The sequence below is a fragment of the Taudactylus pleione genome, unplaced genomic scaffold (genome assembly GCF_031769625.1).
Source record: "Taudactylus pleione unplaced genomic scaffold, aTauple2 ptg000106l, whole genome shotgun sequence".
In the NCBI taxonomy this organism is placed as follows: Eukaryota; Metazoa; Chordata; class Amphibia; order Anura; family Myobatrachidae; genus Taudactylus; species Taudactylus pleione.
The window spans coordinates 1,020,400-1,045,697 of NW_028284508.1; the positions used below are offsets into that span (position 1 = coordinate 1,020,400).

General features: G+C 46.8%; 1 protein-coding gene across 6 annotated transcripts in view; it reads left to right on the forward strand.

Annotated features, from left to right (window-relative positions):
• The window catches only part of LOC148525498 (dipeptidase 2-like), a 243,976-nt gene that overhangs the window by 190,157 nt on the left and 28,521 nt on the right, over positions 1-25,298 (forward strand). For all 6 annotated transcript variants that reach the window (XM_088470911.1, XM_088470909.1, XM_088470912.1 and 3 more), the window contains one exon: positions 12,581-12,665. In XM_088470911.1, the coding sequence (XP_088327037.1) occupies positions 12,581-12,665 (85 nt within the window). The remainder of the gene's footprint in view (positions 1-12,580; positions 12,666-25,298) is intronic.

Sequence of the window (25,298 nt, forward strand, 5' to 3'; positions counted from 1 at the left end):
CCAGCAATATGGAAGGTTGTGGGCAAGGTAAGGTCAAGTTAATTTAAAAATCACATTGGACCTTTTTCTCCCACCTGTATCTACCTGGTAACATGAGGCAGCTCTGGAAAGTGATAAATTGGAGAGTGATAAACTACCAACCAATCAGCTCCTGTCATTTGTCAAACAGCCAGTAACATGACATTTAGGAGATGAGTAGCTGGTAATTTATCACATTTCAGAGCTTAGTACATCTCCCCCTTATACACCCGATTATAATTTTATATGAGTGTGTGAGGCCACTACTAGATAGCCACAGAGAGACCCAAATAAATGCTGACAGGAGAAAGGGAAGCAACTGGGTCCTAAATGTCATATGCATTACGTGCCCCCAGAAAGGGCACTCACTGACAGCCGTGGAACGGATGGTTGCCAGTGAGTGCCCTTTCAGAGTTCTGTTAATGCCTGGGACACTCAGCACCTAGCCACCATGGACCCCATGATGCAGTTCTGGTGGTTTACTACTTTGTTTAATAATTCCCTTACGTTTTAACAGGCCACCGTGTGTGGGGTAAGAAGAGGCCACCACTGCCGCTGATGCCGCCTCAGCCACTGTTTCATACACGGCCGCTGATACCGCCTCCGCGCTGATTCCTTCACCACTGTTGATACTACCTCCGCCAGGCATATAGTCCGACTGCGCAATGGTAGGCGGCTACCTCTACCCATAACCCTGCGGTGGCCGGCCTTTAAGTAACATGACGTCACACATCGTAACATCTCCTGTGCAAGACCCAGCATCTCCGGTCTTGCACATGCGCAGTCCGGATTTTCACGGAGGGGCAGTATCTAGGTATTTTTTATTAGACCCTCTATAAACCGTATATATGCGGCCAATTTTCCGTAAATTATTGAAATAATTATACAAAAAACCCAACATTGGATGGCCCTCCCACTTTCACTGTTAGGAAGAATTGTGGTCAGCAAAAGTGTACTGTTTCCAAAATTGGCCTATGCTCTTCAGATGCTCTCCATATTTTTATCCAGATCAGATACAGCAAAATGTACATCAGCCTTTCAGCGATTTATTTGGAATTGTAAAAAACCTAGAATACCTAGAAAAAGACTGATGTGCAATAAGGATAAAGTGGGTCTGGGGCTACCAGATATCCAGACTTATTCCTGTGCAGCAGCATTCAGGTATATCTTCGACTGGTTCCTGAAACAGTCCCATTTCACTAACCTTCAGCTAGAGGAGGTATTGCTCTCCCCTTTTTTCCCCGCTGCTCTTTTACATGTTCCTCGCTCAAAGCTCCCTATGGGAATCACCCATAACATTTTTTTTTATAGATACCTATAAAGCCTGGCCCACTATAAATAAACGTCTAGGTACAAACCTATATATCACTAATATACACTTGTTTGGGGCAATCCAGACTTCCCTCCATCTCTTACAATATCCCATTACAGAACATGGAAACAAAATGGATTGCTACAATTAGAAATATTTTTGACCCTGGAGGAAATCTTTATTCCTTCCAAAAGTTAAAAGATATTCATGACATTACTAACTCATAATTCTTTTTAGACCTACAAGCTAGAGATTATATTAATAGCAAATTGCCTTCTGGTTGGTCTGCATTGCCACTAGATCCATCTACCCCATCCCCTCTACATTCTCTTTTCACTTTAAGTTTTTAAGTATTCAAGTTTATACTTAATATTAGAAACTAAATTCTTATAGTATAATAATTTACTATCTAATGATGTATTGGGTTCATGGAAACGAGTCTGGTCATCTTGGAAACTGGATTACCCAGACATTGACTGAACGCATTATGACTTTAAATCCATCTGTTATGAAATGGGTCAGCTCGGCTAAATTACAAGAAACCCATATTAAGTTTTTGAATAGAGCGTATATTTCCCAAGCACAACAGAGTCATATGTTCCCAAATGAAGTGGGATCCTGCCCAAAATGCCGCATCTGCCAATTTTTTACATAATGTTTGGCAGTGTCCTAAAATAAAAAGTTTTGGTATAAAGTACACACTTTTATTATCCAGTTTGCTAAAGTTAGATTACCATTCTCTTGGGAAGCATTCCTCCTCGCTGATTTCACCTCTTGGTCGCCAACTCTTATTCCCCCTTGTAGGCTTCCCCTGCTTACTGTAATGGTTACCCTAGCAAAGAAAATTATTTTACAGAAATGGATCTCTAAAGTAGCTCCCTCTTTGGAAATGCTTACATTGGAATACTTTATTATGAAAGATGTACAGCAATGTATGATGTTGAAGAGGTGTAGTTAAATTCTATAAAAGTGGGAAACGTACCTCAGTTATTTACCCAATGTCACGGCCAGGGTATTTCAGCATGGCGCTAGGCGGGTGTTACCTGTGAGGTAGTTGTGGCGCGGGCTGTCTGGTGGCGGAGCTGGTGTCTGGCGGGGGGCTTTGGCTGCGCGCGTTGTTGTGCGGCCCTGTTGTCACTCTGCGCTGGTGAGGCCTGGCGGTGTCTCCGTTCCATTTGGCATGGGCGCAGCCATCTTGCCTTCTGGCCATGTGATGCGGCTGGCCAATCCTGGTGAGTCACATGTTCCCTCCGGCCAGTAACAGCACGGCATGGGGTATTTAGGAAAGGTCAGTGCCTTCCTTCTTTGCCAGTGCAACGTGTATCTCAGCCTAGCTGAGAGGGAGTTCTCTGTGCTTTCCTGTTTCTGTGAATTCGCTGTCTGCCAGTCTGCCTGTCAGCTCCTAGCTCCCACTGGACTACCCCGCTTCCTCCATCACCCTTGCCCATACCTGAGTGCCTGAGCCTGCTGACATCCTGCGCTTCAGTTCACAACTTGTATACCTGGCTTGTTTATTTTCAGCTCACTACCTGCAAACCTGGCTTGATTATTTTCAGTTTCACTACCTGCACACCTGGACAGCTTTAATTGTTTCTACTTGGACATTAACCCTTTTACTCCCACCACAGAACTCTTGTGCACATTATATATTCCTGGACTTTTATTTACTGCCATTATCTGTCTACGCAAGCACTTATTAAAAATTCTAGTTTTATTTTTAAATCTGCTTCTGTGATCACTCCTGCTACCACCCTGGGTCCACAAACAACCCAGAACATCACAGTTTGCACTGGCCCCATGGAGCCGGCCACGGATCAGGAGTCAGGAGTGGATTTGTTCAGGTGTATTTCTGGTCGTTTAGAAAATCTGGAAAACATGCAGCATCAGATGGCTCAATTTCTGCAAGAGATGTCCAAGCGACAGGATAGTTTGCAAACTTCCTTTTCTACCCCTGGAGTACCAGCATCTACATCCGCTTTAGCGTCTGGGAATACAGGAGGCAGATCATCTCCCCGCTTACATCTTCCTTTACCAAGTAAATTTGATGGCAACCCTAAACTCTGCCGAGGATTCCTAAATCAGTGTGACATACATTTTACCCTGCAGCCTGACAACTTTCTAACTGCAAGAACTAAAGTGGCTTATATAGTCTCTCTGTTATCCGGCCAGGCCTTGGAATGGGCTTCCCCACTCTGGGAGCGCTCAGATCTGCTGCTGGATAATTACGCAGGCTTTGTGTCATCCTTCAGGAGGATTTTCGATGAACCTGGGCGTACTGTATCAGCATCATCAAACATCATGACACTGAGACAAGGGGTCCGTCCTGTCAGTCAATATGCCGTGCAATTTCAAAGTTTAGCATCAGAGCTCAAATGGAATGAGGAAGCCCTCACCTCGACCTTCTGGCATGGGTTGTCAGACCGACTAAAGGATGATCTAGTCACTAGAGAGCTTCCTACTAATCTGAACGACATGATTTCGTTGTGTATCAAAGTTGACCTACGCTTCAGGGAACGTCAGGCTGAAAAAAACAGAACTGACCGGCAAAGGTCATTTACCCCCTCCATTTCTACCCGTCCCATTCCTTCCCCTACTGAAGAGGAGCCTATGCATGTGAATCATACACACCTCTCTAAAGAAGAACGTCAGAGAAGAATGCAAAAGAACCTCTGTCTGTACTGCGGAGAGTCCGGTCACCTGCTGATCTCCTGCCCCCGTAAACCGGGAAATGCCAAATCCTAACTGACCCTGGAGACATCAAGTTAGGAGTTATGAACCCGTCTCCAAAAATTAAAGATTTCACGATTACCCTAGCCTTGGATCTTAAACCCAAACCTGTCTTTGCTACTACTCTACTCGACTCGGGAGCAGCCGGAAATTTCATAACGTCTAGTTTCATAGATAAATTTCAGATTCCTTGTTTCTCTCTCAACCATGCCATCTCTCTGACCTCTATAGACGGACGCCCTCTAACTAACGGGATAGTCACCAAAGAGACTCAACTAGTATTGGTCCAAATTGGGGCACTTCATTCTGAGTCCTTAAAATTCCTGGTGATATCAGAGGCCTCTCAAGAAATTGTTCTTGGTCTACCCTGGTTACGTCAACATAATCCCAGGATTGATTGGAGTTCTATGCAGATTCTGTCATGGGGTATGGACTGTCAGAAATCCTGTCTTCCAAAAATTCGACCTGTGAGAAAGACAGTTCCATTAGTTTCTTCTGCCATTCCCAAGGAATATCAGATGTTCGCAGACGTTTTCTCTGACAACAAGCAAATATCTTACCCCCTCATAGGGAATGGGACTGTCCAATTGAATTGATACCTGATAAGATACCACCTCGCGTTCGTACCTATCCGCTGTCCTTGCCTGAGACTCAAGCCATGACCGAATACATCCGGGACAACCTGGCAAAGGGGTTCATTCGCCCCTCTACTTCACCTGCCGGAGCTGGGTTTTTCTTCGTTGGAAAGAAAGACGGTGGTTTAAGACCATGTATCGATTATCGAGGCCTTAATGACATTACTGTAAAGAATTGATACCCTCTTCCCCTGATTACTGAGTTGTTTGATAGGGTCAAGGGCTCTGTAATTTTTTCGAAATTAGATCTAAGAGGGGCTTACAACCTCATTCGTATCTGAGCTGGCGATGAATGGAAGACCGCTTTTAATACCAGAGATGGACATTTCGAGTATTTAGTAATGCCTTTTGGATTGTGTAACGCCCCTGCTGTCTTTCAAAGTTTCGTTAATGAGATTTTCCGGGATCTGTTATATGTTTCTGTTGTTGTCTATCTGGATGACATACTGATTTTTTCACCCTCTGTGGCTAAACATCAAGAACATGTTAAAGAAGTTCTGACCCGTTTGAGAGAAAACCACCTTTACTGCAAACTGGAGAAGTGCATCTTTGAAGTGCCCAGTGTACCTTTTCTCGGCTATGTAATATCTGGCTCCAGTTTAGAAATGGACCCCAAGAAGGTACAGGCAATTCTGGATTGGACCCGACCTCAGACACTGAAGGCCATCCAGAGATTGTTGGGCTTCTCAAATTATTATAGACGCTTCATTAAGGGATTTTCTACACTGCTGGCTCCCATTACAGCCTTGACCCGCAAAGGTGCTAATCCTGCCCAATGGTCACCTGAGGCAGAGTCTGCCTTTCATCTTCTAAAACAGGCCTTTATCTCAGCACCAGTTCTTCGACAACCCAATCTGGACAGGCCTTTTTTGTTGGAGGTAGACGCATCATCTGAAGCTGTGGGAGCAGTCTTGTCTCAACGTTATGAGGACAACCGAGTCCATCCGTGTGGGTTCTTTTCTAAAAAATTCTCTCCTGCCGAAAGGAACTACGCCGTAGGTGAGCAAGAACTACTAGCTGTAAAGTTGGCGTTGAAGGAATGGAGATATTTGCTAGAAGGTGCCAAGTTTCCATTTACTGTATTTACGGACCATAGAAATCTCCTATTTCTCAAAAACCTCCAAAGTGTGAGTCCTCGTTTGGCCCGCTGGGCAATATTCTTTGCCAGGTTTCAGTTCACCCTGACCTTCCGGTCTGGAGCACTTAATCAGAAGGCTGATGCCCTATCGAGATCTCTCCTCTGTGATGATCAATCTGAAAATCAAAGCAATACCCCTGTCTTGGAATCAAGAGTTTTCGCCGCATTACAACTTCAGCCTCCTTCGGGAAAATCATTTGTGGCCCCGGAATTAAGGAAGCAGCTTCTCACTTGGGCACATTCCTCTCGCTTCGCAGGGCACTCAGGCACTCGGAAGACCTTAGAGTTCCTGAAAAGACACTATTGGTGGCCTTCTATGAAGGCAGATGTAATGGAGTTTATCTCTTCCTGCTCCTCCTGTGCCCAGCATAAATCATCACGACAAGCTCCAGCTGGGGAATTGCTTCCATTACCTACCCCATCACGTCCATGGACGCATCTCTCCATGGATTTCGTCACAGACCTGCCAGTCTCTCAAGGTTTCAACACTATCTGGGTTGTAATAGACCGATTTTCTAAGATGGTCCACTATATACCGTTGAAGAAGTTACCTTCTGCCCCTGACCTGGCACAGTTGTTTGTCCAACACATATTTCGTCTACATGGCCTTCCTGCTGAAATTGTCTCTGACCGTGGTGTGCAGTTTACTGCAAAATTCTGGAGGGCTTTGTGTCCTCTTCTTCAAGTGAAGTTAAACTTTTCCACGGCCTACCATCCGCAAAGCAACGGCTCCACTGAGAGAGTTAATCAAGATCTAGAGACTTTCTTAAGAATTTTTATGTCATCTTCCCAGGACAATTGGGCAGCCTTGCTGCCGTGGGCTGAGTTTGCACATAATGCTTCCTACCACTCGTCAACTAACCAAACGCCATTTCAGGTTGTATATGGCCTTCATCCTCGTGTTCCCGAATTCTGAAGCCTGCCTGTTTTCGATGTTCCGGCTGTGGAGGACACGGTGCGGAATTTTGCTGCCATCTGGACTCAAGTACGGTCTGATTTGTTGAAGGCATCCTCTCGCTATAAGACCCAGGCCGATAAGAAGCGGAGAATAGTCCCATGCATGCAAGTAGGAAACCAGGTCTGGTTGTCTACTCGGAACCTTCGTCTAAGAGTTCCGTCTATGAAATTCGCACCCCGCTTCATCGGTCCCTTCACCATAACAGAAGTCAATAATCCAGTGGCCTACCGTTTACAGTTACCCCCATACCTAAAAATTCCCAATTCCTTCCATGTTTCCTTATTAAAGCCCCTAGTCCTGAATAAGTTCCATAATGCTCTACCTGCTTCGCCTCGAGTCCAGACGGAGAGAGGAGTTGAGTTTGAAGTTGCACAGATCTTGGACTCTCGTCTGCGCAGAGGTCATCTTCAGTATTTGTTGGACTGGAAAGGTTACGGTCCAGAGGAACGTTGCTGGACTGATGCTCTTGATGTCCACGCTCCCACACTCATCAGGAGATTCCATTCTGCCCATCCGGAGAAGCCTGGTGAGTGTCCTGAGGCCACCCCAAAAGGGGGGGGTACTGTCACAGCCAGGGTATTTCAGCATGGTGCTAGGTGTTACCTGTGAGGTCGTTGTGGCGCGGGCTGTCTGGTGGCGGAGCTGGTGTCTGGCGGGGGGCTTTGGCTGCGCGCGTTGTTGTGCGGCCCTGTTGTCACTCTGCGCTGGTGAGGCCTGGCGTTGTCTCCGTTCCATTTGGCATGGGCGCCGCCATCTTGCCTTCTGGCCATGTGATGCGGCTGGCCAATCCTGGTGAGTCACATGTTCCCTCCGGCCAGTAACAGCACGGCATGGGGTATTTAGGAAGGGTCAGTGCCTTCCTTCTTTGCCAGTGCAACGTGTATCTCAGCCTAGCTGAGAGGGAGTTCTCTGTGCTTTCCTGTTTCTGTGAATTCGCTGTCTGCCAGTCTGGACAGCTTTAATTGTTTCTACTTGGACATTAACCCTTTTACTCCCACCACAGAACTCTTGTGCACATTATATATTCCTGGACTTTTATTTACTGCCATTATCTGTCTACGCAAGCACTTATTAAAAATTCTAGTTTTATTTTTAAATCTGCTTCTGTGATCACTCCTGCTACCACCCCGGGTCCACAAACAACCCAGAACATCACACCCAATATGACTTCTATTCAGATTATGAAGGTGTTTGAAAACACCACATGGTCGCTATTAAGAAACATCTCTTGAACATTCTCTAATTGTGGTTGACTGTACCTATCCTCCTTTTCCTCCCCTCAACTCCCCTCCTTATTCTTATATTTTTTCCCCATTTTTTTTGTTTTTGTTTTTAGCTTTATTTTATTTTCTCTCCATCTCTTAACCAAATTCTTTAGTTGGAATAAGTTTAATACTGACTATTTTCTAAAAATAAAAATGGAATTCTTAAGGGATCAATGGAATATAAAGTTTTGATGAACAATTCAAATGTATTATATTAGCCGATATCATGATGGATATCTTTGACTTGCATAACAATTTTTTGTATCGCAGAATCTATACTCTTATGTGATGTAAAGTGAATATAATATAATATGCGCTCTTTATATTATATGTCCTTTTGAATCCAATAAAAACAGTTTAAAAAAAAAGTAACATGGTGTCACACATCGTAACATCTCCCGTGCAAGCCCTGACCCCCAGCATCTCCGGTCTTGCACATGCGCAGTCCGGATTTTCACGGAGGGGCAGTGGATAATCGGGAGCCTCCGGCCAGCCTGAGTAAGCCTCAGATTACCGGTGGCCCGGTGCCATCCACCAACCGTTTGTCGCGATGATGATCCCAGCCTGCGACCTCGGTCTGGAATCGCAAACGCTGCAGGGGGTGTCATACACCTCCTGCTACATTTGCATATTATATAACTAGGGGAAAGGAATAAGGAGTTGTTAGTCGTGGGCGCACAGAGAGGAATAATTGATAAAGTAAAATATAACTTTTAATAATTAATACATAAAAATAATCCCAATACAAAGGGAATATACAGTGAAATATAAGGTATTAAAATTAGTATTAAACAAGACAAACAGATATTAAAAAGGCAGATCCACTGATGTATTGTTAATAGAGTAGGGTGTGCCTATACCTAGCAGACAATAGACGTACTTTAATATAGACTAGTAACATCAAATTTGTTAAGTTGGGTTCACTATATAGATGGCGACCTGTTTATTTGAGATGGCAGTGAACAGAACCTCAACAACTTCATCTTAATATATAAAAACAAATGTCCTGACTCATCAACAATCAGCTCAAACCCCTGGACCTAGAAACATGAAATTCAGGGAGTATATTCCTTCCATTCCTAAGCATCCATTAAGCAGGGATATTTTTAAAATGTGACCCCTAAGTGGACGAAAAGGGGGAAACTCGAGCTGACAAAGTTAAGACATACGTCAAGGCGTCGTATCTGTGTCCCCTCACTCTCAGATAGAATATGTGAGTCCACTTGAGGGACAATGTCTCTGCTGGACAATCCCAGCCTGAGGGAAAGGTAACCTCCTTGCATTCCTACAGATGTGTCCCCATATATCTAGCCTTCTTGCACTTTAAACAGTGGTGAAGACCCTAGCAGAACTCACAGCCATGATATAATCTGATATGGTATGACGTAATGTAAATAGTAAATATTTGAACCTGGGCACATCAGCTAGTCATTTATGGGGGCTGATTGAAAAGTAATGAGACTGCCTCTGTTTTTCTGTCCCGTAGGTAGATGTGGTAACGCTATGCTGGCTATTGTGAAGCTCATACATCGATGTGTCTGAACTAGGGATGTGCACCGGACCATTTTTGCCGGATTTGGATTTGGTTCTAATTCGTCGTCCGGCTTTGGATTTGGATTTGCCAAACTGCGGTGACTGGCTTTGGATTTGGATTTTTTTACAAAAATTGTCAAAAAAAGCTAAAATCACATAAATTGGTCTTTTTTTTCTTCCTAGAGTATTATTAACCTCAATAACATTAATTTCCAGTCAATTTAGACCATATCACAGCTCATAATATTGTTTTCAACATTATTGGCCAAAGGTTGCAGTGAGCTGACTGGTTCCTAAGCGACAGAGCAGCGGCACAACGACACAGACACCACAGTATAAAGTACATCTATGACACATTGCCACACAGCAGTGGCAGAAATGAAAAGTAGTGCACCCACCCAGTGGGGTACGGCCAGCAGAGTCACAGTACTTGTTTACATAGTGGGCTACGGCCCAAGGAGTCACAGTGCACAATCTTATTCACATTACACCGCACGTAGGGCCAGATTCACATTACACCATAAAGTAGTGTCTCTTATTTATGTTACGACACATAGTAGTGCCCCTTTTACACAATGCCCACAGTAGTGACCCTTTTACACAATGCCCACAGTAGTGCCCCTTTTACACAATGCCCACAGTAGCGGTGTTCTTTACACAATGCCCCCAGCAGTGGTGCCCCCTATGCAGTCCCCTTAGTAGTAGGGTCCCCTATGCAGTGCCCCCAGTAGAATGCCCCCCAGTAGTATGCCCCCCATTAGCAGGCCCCCCCAGTAGTATGCCCCCCATTAGCATGCCACCCAGTAGTGTGCCCCCCTTTAGCAGGCCCCCCAGTAGTATGCCCCCCATTAGCAGCCCCCCCAGTAGTATGGCCCCCCAGTAGTATGCCCCCCCCCAGTAGTAGGCTGCCCCCAGTAGCAGGCCCCCCTCAGTAGTAGGCTGCCCCAGTAGTAGCCCCCCTGTAGTATGGCCCCCCCTGTAGTATGGCCCCCCCAGTAGTAGTAAGCCCCCCCAGTAGTATGCCCCCCCCAGTAGTAGTAAGCCCCCCCCAGTAGTATGGCCCCCCAGTAGCAGGCCCCTCAATAGTATGGACCCCCAGTAGCAGACCCCCCCAGTAGCAGACCCCCCCAGTAGTATAGCCCCCCCAGTAGCAGGCCCCTCAACAGTATGGACCCCCAGTAGCAGACCCCCCCCAGTAGTATAGCCCCCCCAGTAGCAGACCCCCCCAGTAGTATAGCCCCTCCCCAGTAGCAGGCCCCCCCAGTAGCGCCCCCGGACCTTTGACAAGTAAAAAAAAAAAAAAAACTTACCTGATTCCCCGCTCCCACGCCGTCCGCTCTGCTGTCACAGGCTGCGGAGGGAGCCGGATGACAGAGCTCATGTGTGAGCTCCAGCCGGCTCCCTCCGTGCAGCAGCCAATGAGAGTCTGTGTGACTCTCATTGGCTGTTGTGACAAACACACAGCTGCCGCTGGCGGCTGTGTGTCTGTGTCTGTGTAGGGCAGAGCACTCTGCCCTACACAATAGGAGCCCTGATGTCGGATTCTCTAGTGAGAATCCGACATCAGGCGGCCGCCGTTCGGCCCCGTACGGGGATCCGAGTCAGGCGGTGAACACCCGAACAGGGTTTGGGTGGACTCGGATCCCCAATGTTCGGAGCGGTTCGGATTCCACAGAATCCAAACCGCTAATCTCTAGTCTGAACCTGTGGTTGGACTGCCATAGTCTTCTTTGCTTGGTTACAGCGAGTTGAAGATCTTCGTACGTTTCATCATGGTGGATGAGGAAAACGTGTCTGTGAGATTACATCACAGATGTGTGATTGAATTTTGTGTTAAACTTGGAAAAGCGGATTAGAAACTCAAGAGAAGTTGTGGTGGAGAAACAATGAGCCATGCTGCAGTATTTCTGTGGTGGATGCACTACCAAGAGGGTAATACCAGAGTGACTGATGAAGTGCGTTCTGGGAGACCATCCACTGCGGTTACAGATGTCAACATTGCCAAATCTGCGGAGATGTTGCAAAATGACAGAAGGTTAACTGTACGCAAACTTTCGGCTTCACTTGGCATCTCATTTGAATGGGTTCAGCATATTGTGACAAAGAAACTGAAAATGCATTGCATGTGTGCCAGGTGGGTACCCAGCTATCTCACAGAAGAGCAGATGCGACGACGAGTTGAATCATGCAACAACACCGTTTGAATGTCGGAGAGGATACCCGATTTCCTGACATCGATTGTGACGTGAGACGAATCGTTGATTTGTCATTATTATCTGGAATCCAAACAGTCCAGTGTATGGAAAAAAGCAAATTCTCCTCTGCCCAGAAAATTCTGTACAATTCCTTTGGCGTGTAAAGTCATTCTTCTGCTGTTCTTTGATGTGCACGGTATGATCCTACAGCACTGGATTCCCCGTGGACAGACAATTAATGGTGACTACTATGCAAACATCCTGAAAACACATTTGCGTGGAGCCATGAGGAAGAAAAGACCACATTTACTGAACAAACAGTGGTGTTTTCTCCAAGACAAGGCACGACCATATGTTGCTGATGTTGCATTGGCAGCACTGACTGAAATGAATGAGACAGCACTGGAACGCCCTCCATATAGCCGGGACTTAGCACCATGTGATTTCTAGACATTCACATTCCTGAAAAAACAACAGCTGCAACATTAAAAGTGATGTCGCAAAACATAGTACTGCAGTCATTTGAATGGTTGTTGAAACGCTGAAAAAAAACGTATTGAATGTGAAGGATGCTACTTTGAAAAAAAAAAAATTCAGATCCTGTGGAATCATCTGATTCTGAATCAAAAAATCATTACTTTTCAATCAGCCCTTGTAGAATATACCAAAATTGTTTCAACAAAGTAAAAAACTAACATTGGTCAAATTATGTTTTGAATAGCGAAGAGTAAGAATGCATATTTGTACATACATATATTATATGGTATTTAGCTTGAATTATTTTTGTTTTTGTTTTCAGAAACAAAATAGAGGATTGGTGATGGTGACTTTTCATTCAGATTTTGTTGCATGCAAAAAGACGGCAAACCTATCTGCATTAGCAGGTCTGTATTTCATTACTTCCTTTTCTATATCTTCTCATAAGACTGCTTTATCATGTATCTTTAGTAAATCCAGCTAGAAGGTGCAGTGTTACACTCTGGGTAAAACTATGTTTTGCCGAAGTGGGAGTGATAAAAGAGTTGGAGGGACTTAACTTAATTGTAATCATGTGTTTGTGTGTGTATATGTATATATTATTATTTATTTATTTTCCATTTTAAGTCCTGGTTGTGGAGAGAAATAGGGTGGTAAGACTGCTCCTGCTCCAGGTCTTTACTTGATTGCAATTAAAAAAGTTAAGGCAAGTGGTGCTGCTATGCAGAGCCTAGGCCTGTCGCACCTGCTCGTGTCAAGCAGGCATCCTGCAACCTAGAAAGCAGCGTACTTACAAAACAAAATATCAACTTATGGGGAAGATGTAAAGTATCAAGGGGCATGTGTATCAGTGTTTGCAAAAGAGACCTCTAATTTTCAGACTTTTAACATCTGTTATCGCATCTCTGAATTTCATTTTCTGTCGCCATATGTATCAGGGTTGAGCTTGCTTAAATGAAAATAAGATAAACTATAGCTTTTGCAATTTTTTTCTGGATTTTTGGCAGTTTTATTGGATTTTTATCGCATCTGATTTTAGGCAAATGTGATATCTGTAATTTGGTAAACAAGAAAAAAAGTCTAATATTGGGGTCTGTTTGTTAAAAAAAATTATATTTCCTGTGCAGTAAACACTCTCAGAATCCACTTGATAAATGTCCTTCTAGATATTGGGGGTGTTGCCACAGATAAGTAGGATATATAGTTTTTAGAGAAGAATAGGATCTGTATATGGCTCACTTCATGTAGATAAAGTATAACGTATTCATTATTAATTACATATAAAAAAATTATGGTATATAAAATTAGCGAAATATAAAAAAATTGTAATAAAGAAAGAGTGAATAAAGTATAATATTTCTAACTATGCATTTTATATATTTATCTTGTGCTCCTCTGTAATTTATTATAAGGAGTTTCAGTCAGAGTTAGATACAAATGTTGCCTCTTGTTGCAACATATGTAGCAATATAACCCAGCTTATTGATAAGCTCTGTACACATGGAGCGATCAGACAACGATCAGATATTGTTGTCTGATCGTCCTTCATGTGCTCGATGTTCGATATCGAAAATCCAGCACATGCACCAACCCCCCAAACAACTATAAAGACGATTGCGGGTTCTTATAGTAACCTGGTTGATATTGACTATCCGTGCCCGCGCATCGACCATCGTTTGGGGGTTGGAAGGGCTCAAATACAGGACAATAAGAATGATAACGATATGATCGATATCGTTATCGTTCTTATCGTCCTGCAATATCTGACTGTGTGTACGCACCAGTAGTCATATATCTTGCTTTATTTAGCAAAACAGTGTGTGTTTAATTTATCCAAATTTCGTACAGTTATCTTTATTCTAAGGATGGTTTATTCTCAAAGTATACCTGATGTCCCCAATTGTATAAATGTTTTTTGGCATACATTCATATTCAAATATCAGATTTGAGGCTTTTATCATATATGATAGACAGACTCAAATGTACCGTAACATAATGTAACGGGGATCGGAAGGCTAATTATATGCCCAAATGGGATTATCTCAGTGCGGTTCTCCACCAGCCTTTACACATAGGGTGTTAATTACATTCCCCTGCATGCAAACATCCACTGCTGTGCGGCAGAGATAACTTTTATATTTCACAGAACAATGCCCTTATCTTTTCACACAGCTACACGCGGATACACATTTAGTTAATCAGCTGCAGTCAGGGTTCAGAAGTGGAGGTAATTAGAATTAAACACACATATCTCATGACATTTGGATAATCGAGATCTAGAGGCATATTGCACAAATGCAGACGCTCATTTCGCTATTGCTTTGACCAGGCTCCACTGTTGAACCCTGTCTGCAGCCGATTAACTAAATGTGTCATGCCAACAGTAAAGCATCCTGAGACCATTCATGTGTGGGGTTGCTTCTCAGCCAAGGGAGTGGGCTCACTCACAATTTTTCCTAAGAACACAGCCATGAATAAAAAATGGTACCAAAACATCCTCGAAGAGCAACTTATCCCAACCATCCAAGAGCAGTTTGGTGACTAACAATGCCTTTTCCAGCATGATGGAGCACCCTGCCATAAGGCAAAAGTGATAACTAAGTTGCTTGGGGAACAAAACATCCAAATATTGGGTCCATGGCCAGGAAACTCCCCAGACCTTAATCTCATTGAGAACTTGTGGTCAATCCTCGAGAGCCGGGTGGACAAACAAAAACCCACAAATTCTGACAAACTCCAAGTATTGATTAGGCAAGAATGGGCAGCCATCAGTCAGGATGTGGCCCAGAATTTAATTGACAATATGCCAGGGCTAATTGCAGAGGTCTTGAAAAAGAAGGGTCAACACTGCAAATATTGACTCTTCGCATAAACTTAATGTAATTGTCAATAAAAGCATTTGACACTAATGAAATGCTTGTAATTTTACTTCAGTATACCATAGTCACATTTGACAAAAAGGTTTAAAAACACTGAAGCAGCAAACTTTGTGAAAACCAATACTTGTGTCATTCTCAAAACTTTTGGCCACGGCTGTAGTTCTCCAAGCTCCATTTGAACCATTACAGACGGTGGAATTGCACTGGCTCACATGGAAAACTGTTTTTCTGCTAGCCATCATGTCGGACTAGAGCACCCTATCATGTCGCTCCTGTCATGGTACGGGTATTATCTTTTGTAGGTATAGTCCAGCAACAGCCTTGAGGGCTGGATGACTTGGCTATATGCGGTCGTGGAGCAGCCTTGAGGGCTGGTAAGTCTTTGACTAGTCGGGGCCCGAGGGTAGTGAGATAAGATGCGACCTTTGGGCCGTGTAGCAGCCTTCGCAGGCTGTGGCCTGTGGGCCGTAGAATAAGATGCTGCCTTTGGGTCGTGTAGCAGCCGTGGCAGGCTATGGCCTGTGGGCCATAGTACAAGATGCGGCCTTTGGGCCATGTAGCATCCTTGGCAGGCTGTGGTGGTCTGAAGAAGGACCTCTGCCTCCGGGTTGACACAGGCGGTGGTACACAGGATTGCGTACTTAGGTCATCTGCTCATACCTTCATCAGGTTTTATGCCTTCGATACTTTTGCGTACTCAGATGCCGCCTTCAGGTATTCTGCGTTCACTGCAGCTAAGGAGTGTCCCCCGCCCATAGAGGACTGCTTTTGGAAATCCCAGTGTCATACCTGTGCCCCCTAGTGGAGGAAAAAAAAAAAGGAGACTTATGGCTTACCTGTTAAGTCTTTTTCTTCAACTCCATAGGGGGCACGGGGTGCACACCCTGATGCACCTGTATGTCGGAGAGTGTTTCCTTGGTGACATGGCCGGCTGTACTTTCCATGGTGTGCATGGTTCTGTATGTATTCCAGCCTTCTTTCTGTTCTCCTCTGCCCTGCTCCTGCTGTGGGCTTGCAAGCTGAACTGATGGCCTGTGGCTGGGGCCAGTTATAGAAGAGAGGAGCCTGGCCTTGTGGGTAATTTCATTAACTATTTGGTGCCCAGACTCTCCTCTATACCACTATACCCAAATGTCATCCCTGTGCCCCTATGGAGTTGAAGAAATCTGTTGCCTAACTTCTTGATCAGTGAAAGGGGCTGATAACATTTCTCTTTTGGATACTGTAAATTTAAGAAACTTAGGGCCTGATTCAGAGCCGGACGCTCTGACCAGAGCGCTCGCTCTGAATCAGGGCCCTCCTCCATTAAAATGGAGCATCCTCCTGGACGCTCGTATAGCTGTGGGTGACCACCCACAGCATATATGAGCGTCCAAAAAGATGGTCACGATGGTCTTGACCATCTCAACCATCGGACTTGCGACGGAAACCCTGCGGTAGGGTTTCCCAGCCACAAGCCCTGGAGTGATTTTGGCTTTATCAGAGCCAAAATCACTCCCACTGACATCACTAGTGATGTCAGTGGGGCCGGCTTCAGACGGTAGGCGTTTAAATTAGTAGGAAGCTCACGTGTGATTAGATCATATCATTTAAATTAGTAGGAAGCTCACGTGTGATTAGATCATCTTTTAATCGGTCAGAAAGGCCATGCCAAAAGGCTGAGGTGAGGGCCTCCTCATTCCACTTAAGCTCTGATGCCAAGATTTGAAACTGTGCAGCATATTGGCTGACAGGACGGGTTCCTTGTCTCAGGGTCATGATACTGGACGATGCTGACACTGTGCGTCCAGGTTCATCAAAAATCCTCCTGAATGAAGATACAAAGTCTGTATAGTTATCCAGCAGTGAGTCTGAACGCTTCCAAAGTGGGGAGGCCCAATCCAAAGCCGAGCCGGTCAACAAAGACACAATGTATGCCACTTTAGTTCTAGCGGTGGGAAAGTTATCAGGCTGTAATGTAAAGTGTATATCACACTGATTTAAGAAACCACGACAGAGTTTAGGATTGCTGTCAAATTTGCTTGGCATAGGAAGATGTAGACGAGTGGATACTCTGGTCCCTGTATTACCAGGCACAGGAGGAGGTGTAGTTGCTGATACCCCAGGGGTGATTAACGAGGTTTGCAGATTATCTTGTTGTTTAGACATCTCCTGTAGAAACTGAGCCATTTGATGCTGCATAGCTTCCAGGTTTTCTAAATGGCCAGCAATACAGCAAAATAAATCCACTCCTGACTCCTGATCCGTGGCCAGATCCATGGGGCCAGTGTAAACTGTGAGGTTCTGATTTTGTTGTGGACCCGGGGTGGTGATAGGAGCAGACACAGAAGCAGACTTAAATGAAAAAGTGGAGTTTTTATTAAGTGGCTTAGAAGACATGGGAATGGCAAATGAAAAAGTACAGGTATAGCACTAAAGTGCACTTGATAACTGTAGTGGGGGTTAATGGGAGAATGTCCAGATAGTGTTAGGCAAGAACAGTCCAGTATACAGGTATGGTGAGCTGTAACAGAATGCAGGTAGGGTGAGTTGTAACAGAATGCAGGCAGAGGTAATGAAGTCCAGCTGGGAGTGAATGGAGGCAAGGTGCAGGGAAACAACAGGTTTAGGTACTCAGGCAGGTGAAAAGGTAAATGGAGGGTGCAGGGTAAGTCCAGCTGGTTGGAGCAGGCAAGGTTCAGGCTAGTAGCGCTGCCAAGGAGGGAGGTAAGGCACAGGTACTCTCTCTCAGCCGCAACTGAGAAACACATTGCACTGGCAAAGGAAGGAAGGCTCTGGACCTTCCGAAATACTCAGTGCCGTGCTGTGACTGGCTGGAATGAGCATATGACCTACCAGGATTGGACAGTTGGAATCACATGGCTGCAGGCAAGATGGTGGCGCCCATGCCAACGGAATGGAAACACTGCCAGACCTCACCAGGCCTAGTGACAATGTGCCCGCACAGAACCACGCGCAGCCAATACCCCTTTCCAAACACCAGCACCGCTGCTAGAGACCCCCTGCCACAACAACCTCACAGGTAATACCCGGTGACCACCATGCCGAGAAACCCTGGCCGTGACAGTACCCCCCCACCTTATGGGTGGCCTCAGGACACTCACCAGGCTTCTCTGGATGGGCAGCATGGAACCTCTTGATGAGTTCAGGAGCATGGATATCTTGGGCATCGGTCCAACAACGTTCCTCTTGGCCGTAGCCACTCCAATCCAACAGGTAGTGCAAATGTCGTCTGCGAAGACGAGAATCCAAGACCTGGGAGACCTCAAACTCCACTCCCCTTTCAGTCTGGACATGGGGAGAAGCAGGCAGAACTCATAGATGGTACTCAAAGCCGTAGGTTCCAGGTGGACAACCAGACTTGGTCTCCAACTTGCATACGTGGAACTTTCCTACGCTTCTTATCAGCTTGAAATTTGTAATGGGAGGACGCCTTCTCCAGGTCAGTACGAACTTGAGATCAGATTGATGCAAATTTCCGTACAGTGTCTTCTACAGCAGGGACATCAAAGACGGGTAGGCTTTGAAATTCAGGGACCCAAGGAGTCCGTAGACCACTTGGAATGGAGTTTGGTTCGTGGAAGAGTGGTAGGAGACATTATGTGCAAATTCAGCCTATGGCAGCAATACAGACCAATTGTCTTGGGAAGATGTCATGAAAATCCTCAGGAAGATCTCAAGGTCTTGATTAACCCTCTCAGTGGAACCATTGCTTTGTGGGTGATAAGCCATAGAAAAATTTAGCTTTACTTGCAATACAGAACATAAGGCTCTCAAAAATTTCGCTGTGAACTAAACACCACGGTCTGAGACTATCTCAGCAGGAAGAACATGGAGACGGAAAATATGTTGAAAGAACAAGTGAGCCAAGTCAGGAGCAGAAGGCAATTTCTTGTGGTATGTAATGGACCATTTTAGAGAATCTGTCTACTACGACCCAGATGGTAGTGAACCCTTGAGAATTCGACAGATCCGTGACGAAGTCAATGGAGAGATGCGTCCATGGACGTGATGGAATAGGTAGTGGCAACAACTCACCAGCTGGAGCCTAACGTGAAGATTTATCCTGGGCACATGAAGAACATGAAGAGATGAACTCTGACACATCTGCTTTCATGGATGGCCACCAATAGCCTCTCTTTAAAAATTGCAAGGACTTCCAGGTACCTGAGTGACCTGCAAAGCGAGAGGAATGAGCCCAGGTGAGGACCATAGATGCCCTGGGGAGGTGGCAGTGGGTGGTGGTCATGCAAAAGAGCTGACACAGGCTGCCGCCCACTAGGTGAAGACGCCAGATGCCCTGGTTGGTTTGCGCCCACTAGGCGAAGACGCCGAAGCCCTGACGGGTTGGCGCCCACCGGGCGAAGGCACCGGAAGTCCTAGTGGGCGGCGGCCATGCAAAAGAGCTGACACAGGCTGCCGCCCACTAGGTGAAGAGGCCAAAGCCTTGGCGGGTTGGCGTCCGCCAGGCGAAAAAGCCGAAGCCCTGGCGGGTTGCCGCCCGCCGGCTGAAGACACCGGAAGTCCTAGTGGGCGGTGGCCATCCAAAAGAGCTGACACAGGCTACCGCCCACTAGGTGAAGATGTGGAAGCCCTGGCGGGTTGGTGCCTGCCAGGTGAAGACACCGAAGCCCTGGCGGGTTGGTGCCCGCCAGGCGAAGACACAAGTCGTCCTAGTGGGAGGCAGCCACGAAAAAGAGCTATCACAGGCTGCCGCCCACTAGGTGAAGACACCGAAGCCCTGGCGGGCTGCCGCCCGCCGGGCGAAGACACCGGAAGTCCTAGTGGGTGGCGGCCATGCAAAAGAGCTGACACAGGCTGCCGCCCACTAGGTGAAGAGGCCAAAGCCTTGGCGGGTTGGCGTCCGCCAGGTGAAAAAGCCGAAGCCCTGGTTGGTTGCTGCCCGCCGGGCGAAGACACTAAGTCCTAGTGGGCGATGGCCATGCAAAAGAGCTGACACAGCTGTCGCCCACTAGGTGAAGACATGGAAGCCCTGGCGGGTTGGTACCCGCCAGGTGAAGACGCCAAAGCTCTGGCGGGTTGGTGCCCTCCAGGCGAAGACACAAGAAGTCCTAGTGGGAGGCAGCCACGAAAAAGAGCTATCACAGGCTGCCACCCACTAGACGTAGACACCGAAGCCCTGGGGGGTTGGCACCCACCAGGCAAAGACACCGGAAGTCCTAGTGGGTGGCATCCATGAAAAAGAGCTATCACAGGCTGCCGCCCACTAGGTGAAGTCGTCGAAGCGCTGGCGGGTTGGCGTCTGCCAGGCGAAAACGGCAAAACCCTGGCGGGTTGGCGCCCGCCTCGCGAAGATGCCTAAGTCCTGGGGTGGCGGCGGCCATGCAGAAGAGCTTAAAGGCCACCGTCCCCCAGGTGAAGGCCTGTATAATAAAATATTACAATAATAAGTACCAGCAGGTGGGGTATTAAGGGCGTGCTGGCACGTATAGTACCCCTGCAAAAGAAATATTCAAATAAAACACACAGACACAGTCTTATTAATCTTTTATTTACCGGGACCTTCACCTGGAGTGTGGCGGCTAGTAAGCTCTTTTGCGCGGCCGCCGCACTTCCAGGGCTTCTGCGGCGTCTTCACATGGAGCGTGGCCTTCAGTAAGCTCTCTTGCGCAGCTGCCGCACATCCGGGGATTCTGCGGCGTATTCACCTGGAGCGCAGAAAAATTCAAAGATGGCCGCCGCGAGCCAATCACGGCTCGCGACATCATCGCCCCGCCCCCTCGGCTGGCTTAAATACAGGCAGCAGTTCGAGCCCCCTCCATTCAGTCGTCGGCCGGGGAGCTGGAGAGACCAGCTGAAGAATGAAGACGACGGGAAGCCCTGGACGTGCGGAGGCCGCGCAAAAAAGCTTACTGGCCGCCGCGCTCCAGGTGAAAATGCCATAGAAGTCCTGGATGGGCGACGGCCATGTAAAAGAGCTTAAAGGCCGTCACCCCCAGGTGAAGGTGCGGCATAATACAATACTTTTAAAAACTGTGTTTGTTTGTTTTATTTTAATATTTCTTTTGCAGGGGTACTGTAGGTGCCAGCAGGCCCTTAATACCCTGCCAGCTGGTACTTGTGGTTCTCCAAGTACCAGCATGCGGGGGTTGCCTGCTGGGACCTGTAGTACTATTGCAGAAGACAATATTTATATTTTCTTATGCACCACACTATACATAATCAACCCAGCACCCACCGCCTAGCGGTGCCAGGGATAGCCCCGAGCTATCAGCCTGGGGTGCCCTGAGGAGGGGGACCCCTTTATTGGGGGGGTTCCCAACTACCCAGGGATCCCTGGCCTGGGCTGACTAGCGGTCAGGGGTGATGCTGCGGCTGGGGGGCCCGGTGAAAGGGCTCCCCTGGCTGTGGCATCACCCCCCTGCTAGACGGAGTCTGGTGCTGGTTTTGGGAAATACAGGGGGAGCCCTATGCATTTTTTCCCCCCTGTATTTCCAGATCCAGGACCGGCTCAGAGCCCTGTGCTGGTTGCACCAAGAACGGGGGACCCCTATGTCATTTGTCCCCCGTATTTTGGCAACCAGGACAGGTTCTCAAAAGCCTGGTGCTGGTTGTGCTTAATACATGGACCCCTACGTCGTTTGTCCCCTGTATTTAGCTCCAAAGCCCGGGGCTGGTTGTTTTCTGTGGGGGGTGGCTGCGCTTTTTTTTTTTTTTTTTTTTTTTACACATTCAATTTTTAACATAAATGTGTAGATCTCACTGCTGCATTCGTCCATCTGTGACTTATTGATTGATTTTCTCAGGTGTATACTCACTACCAGTGAGCCCTCTGTCGCCCACCACTGATGCCCCTTTTGCACTGCACCGCCTGCCACTGCTTTGCACCACTGCAGCTGCCGCTACCCCACACTCCTACAGCCATCTCGCACTCTGCACCTCCCAACCCATATATCCCAACATTTAAAAATGTTGAGGAGGTACAGGTCGCGTGCCAGAAAAGTGGGCGTGGCTTGCTGTAAAAAAGGCGGATCCTTGCGGCTTCCCCCGTTTTCGTCACTTTGGGGGCGTGCCCAGCACTCTCCGAGACGCTGGCCAGCCCCCAGGCTCTCCCTACACAAGAGAACAGATGCGCACGGCATGTTCTCCTTATGCAAACCCGCTTCTCTGCTATGCAGAGCAGCGGTTTATGCTCCCCCCAACTTCCCCCCCCACCGCGGGACACTGCGGCATGCAGGCAGGACAGTCCCAGAAAAACGGGACTGTCCCGCTGGAAGCGGGACAGTTGGAAGGTATGCAAACCAACCTCCTGTGTGCGGTCCCCTCTTCCACCTTCTGTCGCCCACTGATGCCCCCTTTGCACTGCACCACAGCCACTGCTCTGCACCACTGCTGCTGCCGCTACCCCACACGCCTACAGCAGTCTCGCACTCTGCATCTCCCAAACCAACCTCCTGTGTGCTGTCCCCTCTTCCACCTTTGTTAGTGTACCATTTTGCCATATGCAGCGGCACTCATCAGATTTTTTTTAAAAGATTCAAAATCAACACAGTCCCGGACTGTGTTGATTTTGAATCTCTTGAAAAATCTGATGAGTGCCGCTGCATGTGGATGTGTGTTGGTTTAAAGAATTGTCTGCTGGCACCGCGGTGTTTCTATGAAATCTAAGGGAGTGCCGACCTAATGGACATTGTGTGTATAATATATATATATATATATATATATATAATCTCACTGTTGGATGGCTAATCAGCATGTTCACACTATGGGAATGTACACATATATAGAATTTTTCACAACAGTGAGTGGGGTCTATGGACCTCATTCAGAGGCGGTCGTTAGTTGCAAGCGGTTCATCCTGAACGGCCGCCTCCTTGTCGATCGTTAAGCTGTGGGTTACCACCCACAGCTTAAAGACCGACCAGGTTGATGGTCGCGATGGTGATCACCATCGGGGCTTACGACCAGTCCCTAAGGTTGGGTCTGGGCACTCGTAAGCCCCAGGGAGCTTTCTGCAGGAAGCTCCCCACTGACATCACTGATGATGTCAGTGCGGCCGCCCACAAAACAGTAGCGTTCGTAAAGGAATGCCTCCGTTTTGGAAACCACTCCCCTGGCCCGCCTACCAAACGGGGGCAGCTGTCTATCAACATCGACAGCTACCCCTTTGGTAGCGAGCTCCGGAATGACAGAGTTTCTCTGTCGCTCCGGAGCTTGCGCACGCGCAGTGCGGCTGCTGCACGTGTGCAGGACAAACCATCGTGTCGGTTACAAGTGCATCGGCGCTTGCGACAGACTCTGAATAAGGTCCTTTGTACTAAACCCTGGAGAGAGATAAAGTGGATGGAGATAAAGTACCAACTAATCAGCTCCTAATACAATTATCGAGACATCCGCCCAATATCAGCGGATTGCCCCGATAATTGTACTATGGGCCTGATTCAGAGCCACTCGTAAGCGGCAGCTCGTTCGCTCCGAGCGATGTTTGGCCAACTGCGCATGCGTACGGATCGTTATACGCATGCGCTAACCAGTCAGTGCGGTCGAAATTCATGTGCTCGCAAAATAGCGAATGCTTGATAATTTGAGTGACAGAATGAGGCGTATGTGGGTGGTAACAGGGGAAGGTGCTTGAAAACGGGGAGTGGAGATCAGAACGCAGGCGTGCTTAAAGGTCAAAACGGGCGTTTTATGGGTGTGCATAATTAAAACAGCAGCGTCATTGACCACGTCACTGGGTTATTTTATAGCCAGAACTGCTCGCAAAGTTGTGGTAGCAAAAACCGACCACAAGAATAGCGTGCAGTTCATACCCTGTTCGATGTACTCGATTAATCTAATAAATAGCGGACATGACGTAGGATGCGAGCGGCCAGGGGGCGTAGTTTCCCAAAAAACGACCACAAGTTTTGTTCAGACCTAGAGGCGTGAACTGACCGCAAACAGCGAACGGTTCATTTGAATAGCCACCCCTATTTTCAGGACGAGCGAGCGCTAATTGCGTCCGGCTCTGAATCAGGCCCTATGTGTGCAGGCAACTGAGGGTAAAATATCGATCGGTCAGTCATGCCGCATTGTCTAGCATGCCCGCGGCAATATTTTGCAAGTTAAATATCAGCCGCATCGAGCAGATCTATACCCAGAAATGTCTCCTCCTAGGGGACAGAACGCAGATATTGGGGGCCAATACACTGGAGATATCTCAGAGTGTATTCACACTATATCTGCAGGCTGTCAGGCATTTTATCTGGCACAGTATGCCCAGCATAACTGTGACTTTACAGGCTATGTTTGAAAAAAACAGTTAGGAGCTGATTGGTTAGTACTTTATTTCCATCCACTGTGTCATTTACTCAATACGCTCTTTCCTTGCACGGCTCTGGCCGATGAGCACTGCCACTGACTGACTCGGACCGCCACAGTAAAAAAACACCCTCCCAGCCTGCCTGTCCCTCCCAGTCCCAGAGCCTGGAGAAGAGAGATAGGCTCTGCAGCGGCATGCAAGGTACACAGTGGGCTGCCACTAACTACTAAGAAAAAGCACATACAGTGAGTCCGATCATCAGCTCGTCCTATTACTGGACTGGTTAGCTCCACTCCTTAACCCCTCTCCCTCATCGGCCATCCTCTCGCCTGCGGCTGTATAATAATAATATCAAAGACATTGGGAAAATAAAAAACTTGCAGTGGGTACTGGTATGCTCTGGGCCCCCTGGCATGCCTGCTCCCCGTCAACCTCTTGGCACCCAAGTACATGCTACTTTGCTACTGTCCTGGCAAGCATAAACCAACATGTAATGTTGCTGCCATAATGTAAATCCACTATGTCTCTGTTTCTTCTACTTTTTTTATCCGGTATGTATAATGTAAAATGATTAGTGATGTCTACATGTTTTCTTTTTAATATCTGGTTATGTATTTATATAAGAAACGCTTCAAAGAAAAAAATTATAATTATTATCCAAATTTCTACATTTATAAACCAAACACTATAATGTCAGCACCTATTGGAAAGATTTATTATATTTCTCCACTTTTGCCCTAATTACGCAATTGGCAAGAAGGGAAAAACATTTTCAGGGTTTATTAACTTTTGGAACATCATGAGCTTACTAAATGAAAACTGCCTCAAGGAATGCACACAGTTTGAACACTGTCATGGCTTCAGTAAGACTTTATTATAGTATAATACAGTTAACT